The 13579-nt window shown below is 34.2% G+C and overlaps 1 protein-coding gene across 3 annotated transcripts in view; it reads left to right on the plus strand.

The window, feature by feature from the left end:
- LOC118185570 (uncharacterized) overlaps window positions 1–13579 on the plus strand; it is a 228414-nt gene that overhangs the window by 59308 nt on the left and 155527 nt on the right. The window contains exon 5 of one of the 3 annotated variants that reach the window (XM_085814199.1): window positions 3521–3819. The exons of the other annotated variants lie outside the window; for them this stretch is intronic. Within the exon in view, the coding sequence (XP_085670325.1) occupies window positions 3521–3566 (46 nt within the window). The 3' untranslated portion in view covers window positions 3567–3819. Of the gene's footprint in view, window positions 1–3520; window positions 3820–13579 lie in introns of those variants that run through there. 3 annotated transcript variants of the gene reach the window in all.

The raw sequence follows: 13579 nt of genomic DNA on the forward strand, positions 1-13579 counted from the left end.
AAGTACCAAAGATCCCAAGCACTGCCAAGAGTAAACATCCCAGACCATGATTAAGCCACCATAGGCTTGTACAGTTCCAATATGCCATACCCGGTTCATGGCTTCATGAGTCTGGCGCCATACTCTCATCCTCCCATCGGTATTCATTTGTCGGAATTGAGACTCATCATTTCCTGCTACTCATTTCAAGTCCACTAGAGTCTATTCTCTGTATTCTCTTGCGCAGGCAAGAAGTGCATCTCAATGGCATGCATTCAGCAAAGGTACTCTCGTGGGTCTACGGCTTCCGAAGCCCATATGGTGAAGCGAGCATTGCACGATCCTTTTACTGACTGTACGACTGTCACCCTGATTCAACTATGTGGTAACTTGAGCTAATGATTGGCTTCGTTGACTATGTACAATACGGCTGAGCCGTCTCACACTACGCTTGTTCTAACGACAATCATAGTACTAGCTGTATGTGCATTTCCCACAACTTCCTCACGTGAGCACAGATGCCGCGCAGCGCTATAAAATTTACATGGCTACATCTATCCCTAATTCAGTGTGACTTCAATGTATAAAACCAGCTGCTTTAGTGGAAAATCTTCTAAAATAATTACTACATACATCCTTTGTCAGAAACGTTCCAGGACATAGGTCATAAAAAATAGAAAATTGCATTTATCAAGTAGTGATCCAGCTGCTGTCAAAGTAGTCCTCTTGGCTATCTGTACACAACTGCCAACGTTTCTGGAGGTCTTGGAAGCAAGCAGGGAAATCTTCAGCTGCGATGCTTGCAAACTCATTTGTCACAAACCGTTGAATGTCTGAAATAATCTTTATGAAGCTTTACTTTCGGTCACCTTTTCACTCCTGGAAACACAAAAAAATTCACAATAATCTTTGACACAAATGTGGCATCATATCTGGCTCTATCGAATAGTTCAGCAGAAATTCTTCGTCTTTCCTCTTTCTGTTCATCTATTACCGAGTGAGGGACGATTCTTTTATTAAGTTTCTGTTACCCTAACTCTTCGCGTAAAATCTAATGACACACATCAAGATTCGAATTCAGTTCTTCTGATATCATACGAGCATAGAATACGATATTAATCTTGGACGGTTTTCTTGCATAACTTCCTTAGACGCTCCACGTTTGCATTGGTATATGCTATGTAGACAGGTGACCAGCTTTGGGATCGCCTTGCACTGAATCTCTACCTTCACCAAATCTTTTCTGCCACTCGAAAACAAGACTTCTTGAAAGTGCCTCGTCTGTATATGCTTGCTTAATCATGTTCCACGTTTTACTAGGGGGGTTTTCCCGAGCTTAACGTGAAAATGAATGTTCATTCCCTGTTCACAATTAGCACCTATTGTGTCACCTTCACGAATGCAACAACAATCCGAAAAGTGTGTTGCTAAGCGCAAAGTTTGAACGCAGATATGGCCAAGGTCATGTCTCGTAAGAATACATACAAGGAATAAATATAAAAACAACATTTTTCCGTTTTTAGTACTGCGAACTCAGAAATAAAATAATAATAATATAAAAATCTGAAAGCTTTCAGATTTTACATTACGCTCAAAAGGGGAGTTTTCTTAACGTTTTGTATGTTACCTTTATTTATTAAACATGTTCTTCGCACATAAACCATAACATTCAGTTCAACAGCAATATCGCAAAATAATTTTAATATGACCCAATCTATAGAATATCCGATACACAATCTCGCGAGCTGGAGACAATTTTTTTTTCGTACAGTGTTGCCATTACTCGCTTTTAAATCGTTGAGTTTGCTAATCAAAAATTTGTTAACGTTTAACAAAATATGAAATAGATAATAAAACAAATTCCAGATTTCAAATTTGGGCTCCTAGATGCCTATATTCGGGTGAAAACGTACGTTATTAAAAATCGGATGTCTTTAGGTAATGTTGTTTTATCACAATACGAGAACCACACATACATTTATGAAGATTCTTCATTATATAATTTCTTCAAATATAACACAAGGCAATAATATTTGGTGGCAACAATTTGAAAAGGGAAACAACGCTTGTAGTGAATCAACGCAAAAGGTCAAAACGAAATTAAAAGTCCTGGGCAAATTGCCCCTTTGGACTAATAAAAAAATTCAGACATCGATGTGCACATGTTTAGGTAGAGGAAGGCCTATGTGTGTTTAATGTTTAGTAGGTATAAGAGCTACCATATTGCACAACGCAAAGAACAAACACATTACACATACTCGTATACATACAGCTTCCTCTTTAGCTAACAGTGGAGATTTCACTATAATTACGCAGTAAAAATTAAAAACGTCAGTATAAATTTGTAGATAATAATTAGATGTACCAAAGAAAAATTGCAAAAAATAGAAAAAAAATTCTATATTGATTATTAATGTTTAAGGTAATTTTAGAGCTTTTAGCCTAAAGGGGCAATTTGCTCACAAGGGCTATTAATTTCGTTTTGGCATTTTGCGTTGTTTCACTATAAAAGGGGAATCACTTTTTAAATTGTTGCCACCCAATATTAGAGACCTGTATTATATTTAAAGAAATTAAATAATGAAGAATCTGCAGGAATGTAGGAATATTTCTCGCACGGTAAAAAATGACGGTACCTAGAGACATCAAATTTTGAATAACGTAGTCCTGCATTCGAATGTGGGCATCTGGAAGCCCAAATTTGGAATTTAGAATTAGGTTTAACCGGGCGGAAGTCGCATTAAGAAGAGTTACTAGAGTTGGCGCATGGGGTATTCACATACCCCACTATTTAAAATACGATGAAAAATAGTTTTATTTAGTTTTAAACCTGTTTTTCTTGTTCTCGCGTATTATAAATAGGTGAATGATAATTGGGTTTCAAAAAATTAATTTCCAAAATAATCTTAGAGTTTAAATTAAGATAAGTAAAAATAATAACAAAATAAACATCATGCCTCTAAGTTTTATTGTATCTCTAATACACAATGCTTATGTTATTTCCTTACACTTTGAACAAAGTGCATTCATGTGTTCTTGGCACAGAAAGTTTTCACATTTTAAGCATCGCATTCACGTTCTTCTGTCCTTGGCTCGAGGAATTATTCGTTGAAACTTATGCTCTGGTTTTACATGCAGTACGTACATGCAGTAGTTTCTTGGTTAAGTATTAATTTCTGATCTTTGGTCAGTACCTATTTTCATTAATTGTAAAGTTAAGTCCCTCAAAAACAGATATCTGCTTCCGTTTCTGGTTGGTGGATTAGCAGTTGAATGTAATATATTTCGGACATTTATTACAGCAACGTTCAGTGCAGAAAAGAAAATTACCCTTGGCCACCTCCTTGTTATTCTAACAATTGAGTAATTTTCTGACATTTCCTCCACCGTATCCACTGCCCCTTTAGTCATTTAGTCATTTAGAAAAAAAAATAGTCATATTATAAAAACATATAATTTCTGGCATTTCATTTTCTCCAGTAGTATCATCTATAGTATGATCGTTACATAAAGCATAAGAACATTTTTTTTTCTTTTTTAGGAACATTATAAGGTATTTCTCCCACCTTCTAATCGTGCCTTCGTGATGTAGTGGTTCTTCACCCTGGGTCGGTATTCCAGAGGTCCGTGGTTCAATTCCCGGCGAAGGCGGTTGCTAATGTTTCATCTCTCCGGCTTTCAAAAAATCCTAATGTCTCTACAACATAAGAAATTAATGTTTTATCTTTTTCGAAACCAAACTGTGTAGAAAATATTCCTATTTTCATCTTTAGTTTCTGAAATACAATCTTCATCACTTTCAAATATTTCTAATAAATCTCACATCCGTTTCATCTCCAATTCATAGGGAGTCATTCTTTTTGCGATAACGCGCTTAGAAATCTTTAAGAATTTAATGTCAAATACTTTAAAATCGCTTGCGAGTAGAAATATTTGCTGTTACACTCTAGAAATAAATTTACGAACTAAATATTCACTCAGAGAAACACTTACGCGGACATGCGCTTGGGGTATATCATACCCCAGTTCCAACAAAATACCGATAAACCTTTTTGTGAAACACGCCGACAAAGGAAAAGTGGTTCTGATAATCAACCACAACTAGAAACTCAGCTACTGAATGCAGCACAGAATTTCAGTTTCACAAGTTAGGAATATTCCACTTTTTTGTAGGGGTGGGGTATGATACACCCCACGCGCTTGCTCGCGGGTTAATGTCTATTTCTTATTTTGTCAAACATTAAAGAATATTTGATTGAGCTCAATGATTTCAAAGCAAGCAATACAAACACTGCACAGGAAAAAAAAATATGTCCAGCGCACGAGACTGTGTATTAGAAATTCTAAAGATATGCCCTTTTAAATATTTTGGGATATTGCTGTTGAATTCAGTTTACAGTTTAAGTGTGAAGAACATGATATTTAATAACTAAAGGTAACACACGAAAACATCAGAACATTAGAACACTCCCCTTTGGACGTAATATAAAATCTGAAAGCTTTCCGAAATGCTTTTTTATTCGTATATTAGAACATTTTATATTAACTGTGATTATACTTGAACATTTTTAAAACTTTTAAAACCCATAACAATGTCTCTCATGGGAAATTTGAACTTTTCTTCTTGTTCTAAACGAATCCTAAAATCCAATAGCTTCTAGAAATGATACCTTAGAAATCTAGGAATTATCTCATAGAACTTTTACGACTGCCATTAATTCAGCTAAAATACTACTAGCTGTGGCATCGTGAAGGAAAATGGATGCTATAAAGTAAATCTTGCGCATAGTTCACATGGAAGTAATGGATAGGTATTTATATATTACGAAGATACTTAATATCCCGAATGGAATTTAACGAGATTTTAGAATATTTCCCAAAGATTCCTTAATGCATAATCCGCTCCCACATTTTTGGTATAACGAGAACCCATGCATCTCTGACGCTCCCATGTAATGAAAACACATGCCGTTATGCAGGATTAATTATAAATAAGTTCAGATTAATGTTTCCAGTCTGCCTTGTGGATATTAGGGCATGAGATCTCGGTAAAATCTTGGGCATCTCTTGGGCTTTTGGAAAATGCTCAGGTTAGCATTGCTAAATACATATGTTTTTCTTTTATGCATTTGAACAGGCTCCTTTGTGAGAATGCATATCCTTTCGTAGTTCGTCATAAATAAGGTGGCGAATTGGAAACGGAATTACTTTTTGATATTTTTTAATTAAATTATTTTTTCGCCGAAAGAGCTGTTAGCACAGGAGGCCGTTTGCGCTCACATCACTCATACTAGATTCACATCACTATTGTCGCATTATAGCTATTAGCGGAAGCCATGTTATGCCAAGTAAGGGATTCGTGATTGCGTTTTTGCAGAAAATAAATATTAACATTTCTGCGCAGTTTTAGTTTGGAAATCATGTCACACATCTCAGTTCACGTCGTCGATGATGCGCTGCCCCTATCAGCTCTTGCTATATACCTTTAGATGACACCATGTTCGTTTCCTCTAGAACTAGAACAGTTCAGAACCTTCCAGTACAGAGTGGAACTTATGTAGAACCTTTAAAATGCAATGCGCTCTGTATCAGTTTTTCACGAATATTTCGGAAAAAAAGACGTAACCCCTAAAAAGGAAAGACCAGTTCTTAACAAACCAGTTACACGGTGCTTCATTAGTTCTACAGTGCTATTCGAACTTGGTACAATTTTGCATAGTTCATCCTGAACCAAAATAAGAGGAATATCATGAATATCATTGTCTACCTGAGATTTCGAAAACACGACCGTCATTTCCCCTCCAAAGGCCCACCAGCGGCCGAGCGGTAAAGTCGCTGAACACTGGTAGTTCGGTCCGAGGTTCGAATCCCGCGAACGGGCTGGCTGCATGGGTGTTTTCGTGGTTTTCCCCATGTGTAACGTGTATACGAGCCAGTTTCCCTTAGAAAGTCCTCCACGAAAGGCATCCCTCCTCTTAGGCAGATAGCCCTAGTGTGCTTTGCCATAATTAAATACACCACACCACACCATTCCCCCTCCAAATGAAGCTTCTTTACTCTGCGTGAAATGAATATGATACAGGGTACTTCAGCTATTAACCCTTTCCTGCACGCTACCTTTTAAAGCTGTAATTTTGATAAAGCTAAAAGGGTAATCAGTCGAATTAGGCCTAGAGGAGTACACAAGTCAAATTTTGGGAAGATAGCACTTATCGTTTTAATTCTGTGGGCGTGCCCAAAGTGGGCACACAGACTGAATGGAGCTTCGAAAAGAGTGCTGAAACGAGCATTGTTGTCAATTAATTGACCGATGAGATGCGGATAAACAAAGAATACAGACTCTCAGTTGTCCTAGATGATCGGTGAGCCCGGTCTGGGCACTCCTAGCGTTCGCCGTTTCATTTTAGGCAAGATTTCAAGGTACAAATTTAAAACTAATATAGAATAAGGGTATTAGGATACAGCCAAAAACATAACATAGAAATTTCTTTTCAAACTATTCCTTTTATACCCTATAAAAGTCTGGAAGTTTTCTTTCAAAAATGAGGATCTTAAAAAACTAAACATGGCTTAAATATATGGACTGGTTTGTGTTGAGCTGCCATCTACTATAACTAAAGATGGTTCAGAGTAACCTATGAATCCTTTTTCATTCAATACTGCTGTGCGTACAGAAGGACATTTTTAGGTGTGTCCAAACCGGACACACTGTGCCGCAAAGGGTTAAAATAAAAATGCTTCGAAGGCTTCTTCATAATTAGACCTCAGAAAATTTCAGTCAATAGCAACACTGCTTTATTAATTGAGGATGGACTAGGAAGCTGGATTGTGAAGTACGTTGTAACTGGATTAGGTATGCGCTTTAATGATCTCTGTGATGTATCAAAAAGTCATTTAACCTCCTTTCGAGAACATTTTGTTGTTTCATCTCCTATGTGTCGGATCCATCGAAAAATGTATTTCCTTTTACATGTTCAACTTGGAGATACAACAAGAGGCACTTAAGAGGAGAAAGCTGTTTCAAATCCCCTTTTGTGTTACCGACATTCTGTTTTGGACACTGGGTAAAGGATTCGTGGATCCCTCTTTTCATAATGAGGAGACGGGGATATTCCACTGTCCGATGTGCACAGAGCCAGAAAGGATGCACGTGACACATCGCTTAATGATAGCGGAGAGCTGTTTTCACGTGCATCCTAATTACTCAGTACGCTGGCTAAATTCGTAGCCAAATGGGTGGAGAGGAACCAAAGGGTTTGCCGCCACTTTTCGCCAAACTTTACGGGTAGGATAAATTTCAACAAGAATCGGAATCTGAAAAGAGAAACAGAGTAGATGGAAATGTTTTATTTCTTTTATCTTAAATTTGGATTGAAAGGTAGCCAACAATTAGTTATAATTTATTTTCTCAATCTGCAATTTAATTTATTTATTTTGGGGTTGATTTTATAAATTGTTTTCTTCTTATTATTATTTAATTATTACATCTTACGAAATACAAGTGCGATGTTCCTGTCGTATAAAACGCTTTTATTAGAAAACCGATAAAAATACTACTTTTAAAAATGCGTCTTTAGTGCACTATCTCTAGTGGCTCATGGCGGACACGGATTACATTCCATAAAAATAAGCAAAATCGAATTCGTCGTTTCATAAATAGGAAGGTCAATAATTTAAAAATTAGCATTAAATTTTATTACATATCATTCGCTAAGTGTTACTTTTTCTCATTTCATACCAACATTAATCAAATGCTTTTTCCTTTATTAATTAATTAAAATTATATTTTTATTAAGCAGTCGAATAATATATAATTTAATTGTTTTTCAATTAAAGAAATTAATTGTTTATAATATTATTAGTCTAAAGGGGTTTTGACACTGGGAGACTATAGTTTTCGTTTTGCGATTTTGCGTCGAATCACTCTGAAAGTTCGTTTCACTTCTCAAACTGTTGCCACCAAACGTTAAGAGTCCTGCATTATATTTAAAGAAATTGAATAATGAAAAATCTGCATAAATGTACGTATATTTCTGGCATTGTGAAAAAACAACGGTACCTAGAGCCATTCAATTTTGAATGACGTAATCCTCCTGCGAATGTGGGCAAGACCCAATTTGAAGTTTGGAATTTGTTTTGTTATCGATTTCATATTTTGTAACACTTTAATGAATTTTTGGTTGACAAACTAAAGGATTTCAAAGCCCGAAACGGCAACGTTGTACAGAAGAAACATTTTCGTCTCCAGGACGTGAGACTGTGTATCGGAAATTCTAAAGATAGGTTCATTTTAAAATTATTTTGCTATATTGCTCTGGTACTGAATTTTATGTTAAGTGCGTAGAACGTGATGTTTAATAAATGTAACACACAAAATGCTAAGAAAAAGACGCGTCTTTTGACGTAATTTAAAATCTGAAACCTTTCAGACTTTCTTTTTTTTTTATATTTTTAAATTTTTTCTTATATTTTTTAGAAGAAATATTTTGAAACGATTATCATAATTTGTTTTCTTCAATGTTATTTCGATAGTAATAACGAAATTAAACTCAATTTGTTCTCCACGTATATCTCCGCGATATTTGCGTATCAGTGAACAGTGCACGTTCATCTGGCAATAGTACGTTATAGTGAGTACACTCGCACGTGAAATTTAAAAAAAAATCGCATTATGTCGAATTTCTGAAAAACTAATGTACGCATGTTTGATATTTTGCTTAATTTTAAACTTAAAGTAAAAGAAGCACAAATATGTAGTCCAAAAGAGCTAATAATCTTGAAACAGGATTTGGAGTTGATTCACTTTAAATACCGTCCACTGTTAGTAGGTCGTTTCACATTTGATTGGACTTTATTGCCTTTCGGGAAGATTTAAGTTCTTCTTTCAAACTGAATCTGTTTATTATCGTGTAATAAGTAAAGCTGCTTAAAAGCAATAGATACAGCTCATAAGAATATTATTATTTTTTTTTCTTATGCATTTTAATTCAAAATATATCTAGTTAAAAACGTTCACAATTTTTATTCAATTACATTATATATTTTCTCACTCTTTAAACATAATGCAGATATAGAATGTTCCAATGTTAGTCTCAATATATATTCATCCAGTATCCTACATTTCTTTCTTTCCACTTGAGACATCTCTATTCATAATCTCTACTGATAAACCGCATTAAACCTTAAAAGGACCCTTCTGGGTGACTGCTAAAATATAACCCTTTCAGATTTAAAAAAAGAAAATATTTATTTTTATATATTTCTTATACTATTAAAATTATATATATTATTTAATATTAATTACTAATATAAATTATTAATATTAATTATGTAATTAGTAATTATGCTTTTAAACAGCTTCACTTACTACACAATAATAAACAGATTCAGTTTGAAAGATAGACTAATATAAATTATTAATATTAATTATGTTATTAATTATACCACGTTATTAATATAAATTATATAATATTATTAATATTAATTATTAATACTAATTATTAAAAATTATTTTTACTAATGTAAAAGTCTATTTCACTGCATTAACCCAACAGAAAGATTTAATTTTATTCTTCTGTAAAATTATAATTCTGTTCTTCGAAACGTGTTTATGAGGTTTTGTCTGGTTAATAACAGTCAGTTTTATTTTATATTTTTAATACTTTGAAAACTGAGCTTGTGGGATCTAGTTCTCTTCGCTGTCAGTCAGTATACCTAGATCTATGTAAATGTTAATCTTGCGACTTCCCGCAAAAAGAAATAGAAGATGAATACAACAGGGGAAAAGTGCAAAAGACCATTTTATTGAATACTGTACTGTACAGATGGCACTGACTTAAGTACTTAGAGAAACCATCCAGTTGCGGTGAGAAACTGAAAAGATAAGGTAATACTAAATTTAAACGTAAGAGTAATGCAGGAATACTCAATTAAACAGTTTAATATAACAGGTTGGCTCAAAATCTACACCGGCAGGATAATAATTCGGCGACAAGCCGATATTCAAGCTAACTGCTGGTAGAAATAACAATGTACGCAGATAATAACGAGACCGCGCTTTTATTAACTTTTCGCTACATCATTTTAAATACAGTCGTTCAGCCCAGGTAATTTACATCCTGGCGAGAAAACGCGAAGGAAATAAAAGAAAACAGAAAAGGCTAATGAATTAAAATAATTATATTAGTAAAAATAAATCGAACACTAGAAGTTAAACTAGAAGAGATTAAATCGATAGACATACGTTGCAAACGTTTAGTTTCAGCTAACATATATCAGAAATTCATTTTCGTAATTTTTTTTTAATATTTTCATCACAGATTATGGATTTTATGCTTGTGTGATGTTGAGGAGGGTTCAGGAGGAAGACCCGAGACTATCTCTGAAAACTAAATAGGTTTTAGGTCATCACAACAACTTCACACACTTTCACTAGAATGTAAGTTAAGATTCCTGGGGATATACCGGGATGTGACATTAAGCAGTTGGAAGTACGTATTTAGGAGGTTAAAGGAATATTCCGACATACAGTAATTGGTATTTCAAACTCTGATAACATCCCATATGCTGTCGATGAGACCTAGAAAGGACGTCCTAAGGATATGCTGGGATGTGACATAAGACACTCGAGAGGATGACCCGGGTTAGTGGGATGTCCCGGGATGTCCTGAGGATGTAGTCAGGTGGAGCTCAGATCCTAATAACATCCCGTACGTTGTGGATGGGACTTAGGATGTAGAAGATATACTGGAATGTGACAGTAAGGACACGGGAGGATGTGATTAGGAGTTTCGGGGGTATTCTGAGACGTCCTGAGGATGTGCGCTAGTCTCGCGAACAACATCCTCAGGATATCCCGAGAATGTTTTTGTACTAAGTGGGTATCCAATCAGCGCTCAGAAAAGATAAAGCGATGATAAAAATCTATCATCTAAAGATGATAAAAATGTTCTTACATCCATAAAAATTAATTCATGATGATCAGAAGGAGTATTAACTCCTTGAGCATCCGGGTATCGTAAGTCACTATAAAAACGATGACCCGCTTGTATATGCAAAATACTATGATTAAATGATTAAATCTAAAGTTAATGGTTAACAATATAACATAAAGGAAGTACATCAGAATTAGGAGAAAAAAATTCAAAATTGGAACATTCTGTGTTTTTAATCAATTTTTCTTAGTTATTTATCTATCGAAAGAATTCTCATTACAGTTTATTCAAATGATTTTTCTCCTAATTTTTAGCCGTTTGATTCTTGAAATATTTCACTATTCAGGCCAACAGTCTAATATTCTCAAAGAATGTTTTAGTTTCGCTTCCTCTTACCTTGACTTTTCAAATTTAATTACTTTTAACACATTTTAGAAGATATGTATTGAGCTTTTTTCTTCCCATTCCACAAATTTTTTATCTCGTTTTTAATTTAAAAAATCCTTATTTTATGCTATTTAAATTTTGCAGAGTATTTTTTTTTATTTTGGATCAGGTCAGAGTAAACTAAATCTCGATGATTTATTGAAAAAATATTTTTTTTAAATTTAAAATCTTATTGTAAAAAAAAATTATGAACTTGCATTATTTTAATTAATTTAATTAGTTTCTTATTTGACACATTTTTTATTTAATTCTTGAGTTTGTAATCATTCAGATATAACTCAGAAACATAGCTCTGTTGAAAGTTTCTCGGCTGCTCTTTGAAAAAGACGAAAGAATTTTCATCCTTTCGGTATATTATATTATTCGGATTAGCTCAAAATTGATGTTAGTACCGAAACATTTTTATCACCAGGGCGCAAGACTGTATATCGGAAATTCTAAAGATATTCTGTTGTAAAATATTTTGTAATTTTGCTCTTGAATCGAGTTTCATATGACGTAAGCGCCAAGAACAATTTATTTAATAAAGAAAGTAAGCCACAAAAAGTCAACAATAAAAGGACAAAAAAAATAAATAAAGATTTGTAAAACCATCTTAATATTAGTAAAAAAAACCTGACCATTGGTTGATGAATTGAGAAGAGAGTGAAGAAAACACTGAAAAATATATGCAAACACTTAACGCTGCCCTGGGAATCCTAAACGTGTACTGCTATGCTGCTTCTAAAATTGTTGCAATTTTGCTGTTGAGTTATATATGACGTTAAGTTAGGAAAAAAAAAATGATGCTTACTTATAAAGCTAAAAAGACAAAAAAAGGGTTAGTAGAAGTACGTGAAATAGCAGACTCGTAAATTGGGAGCTCAGGGGGAGCGGGAGAAAAAAAAAACCCTAATCAAATCCTTTTGGACGAACGCTAAAATCTGAGACCTTTCAGATTTTTTATTATTTTAGATAATTGTTTTTCTTTTGTTTCAGTTTTGGTGTAAACTGTTAATCTCCAAATTCTGATTTAAATATTTAATTTCAGTATTTTTATTTAATTTCGCAGCGTATTTTGTAACATAATAATTTATAATCTTTATTTTGAAATTTCTTAACTCTTGTTTGTGTGTATATATATATGCATATTTATGCATAAAAATCACAAGATCTATAAACACTTTAGTCTAAACGTAAGCTGTTTATACATGGAGTCACGTTTAAATTTATTCTGCACAGGAACAAATTCAGCCTTTGCCAAAGACCTTTTGTTCCTGGAATAACTGATAAATATTCATTTTAATTTACATATCAAATAGTTTTGCTTTCTAAATATCAGTCAAATTCTGTGAGGAAATTTTATTCTATTTCTGGAAAAGCGTTCTAAAATTAGCTCGTTCGATAAGCGACGTAATCCCAAATGTGGCGGGTTCTCCAATTCTTCAAAGACTTCTCTTCAAAAGACATGGCCATTGTTTTCCTTCCGGAAGGACTGGAGAAGTGGGAGTTGAGAGATTATCTTTTCGGTTCCTGCTTGCTTCCGTCAACCCTCTCTTCCCTCCCGTGGAGTCGGAAGCAACCGGGTCCCCCGAAAATTATTCATTCTCCATTAAAACCCTGCTAGAGGCAGTGGGGATTCTCCTAATTGTGGTAGTTAACCACTGTGATAGTTCTCCGGAGGCCCGAGATTGGAAGTCACACAACTGTGACATATGGGAGGGGATGGATGGAAGAGCTCGTTTGGGGGAATTCAATGGAAGAGCGACTTATCAGGACACCCATGCGTTTTGAAGATGGCATGCTTTCCATGAGTATGGAAATTAAGAGGAATTAAATTTTATCTGCGTTTTATTATTGTGCTTACGAAATACAGTTAATGTTTTTAATATTACATTAATTCTTCTCAGATACTTACAATCGTAGGGACTCAACTGGGGAAAAAAATAGAAATGCAAACCGGCTAGTTAGAACTTTTATATTAAAATTTGTATCTCATAAATTTAATAGCACTCAGTACTACGCATCCTAATTTATTTTTAAAAATAAAAGAAGCTATTAAAAAAAGAAAAAAAAATTTGATAGCTGTCAGATTTAACGTTTTCTGTTACTTTTATTTATTAAATATCATGTTCTTCGCACTTAAAACCTAAAATTCAGTTCAACATCAATATTGCAAAATAATTTTAAATTGAGAATATCTTTAGAATTCCCAATACACAGTCTCGCGCGCTAGAGAT

The sequence above is a fragment of the Stegodyphus dumicola genome, chromosome 3, assembly GCF_044657685.1.
Source record: "Stegodyphus dumicola isolate Sdum_Otavi_A_Nest chromosome 3, ASM4465768v1".
Lineage (NCBI taxonomy): Eukaryota > Metazoa > Arthropoda > Arachnida > Araneae > Eresidae > Stegodyphus > Stegodyphus dumicola.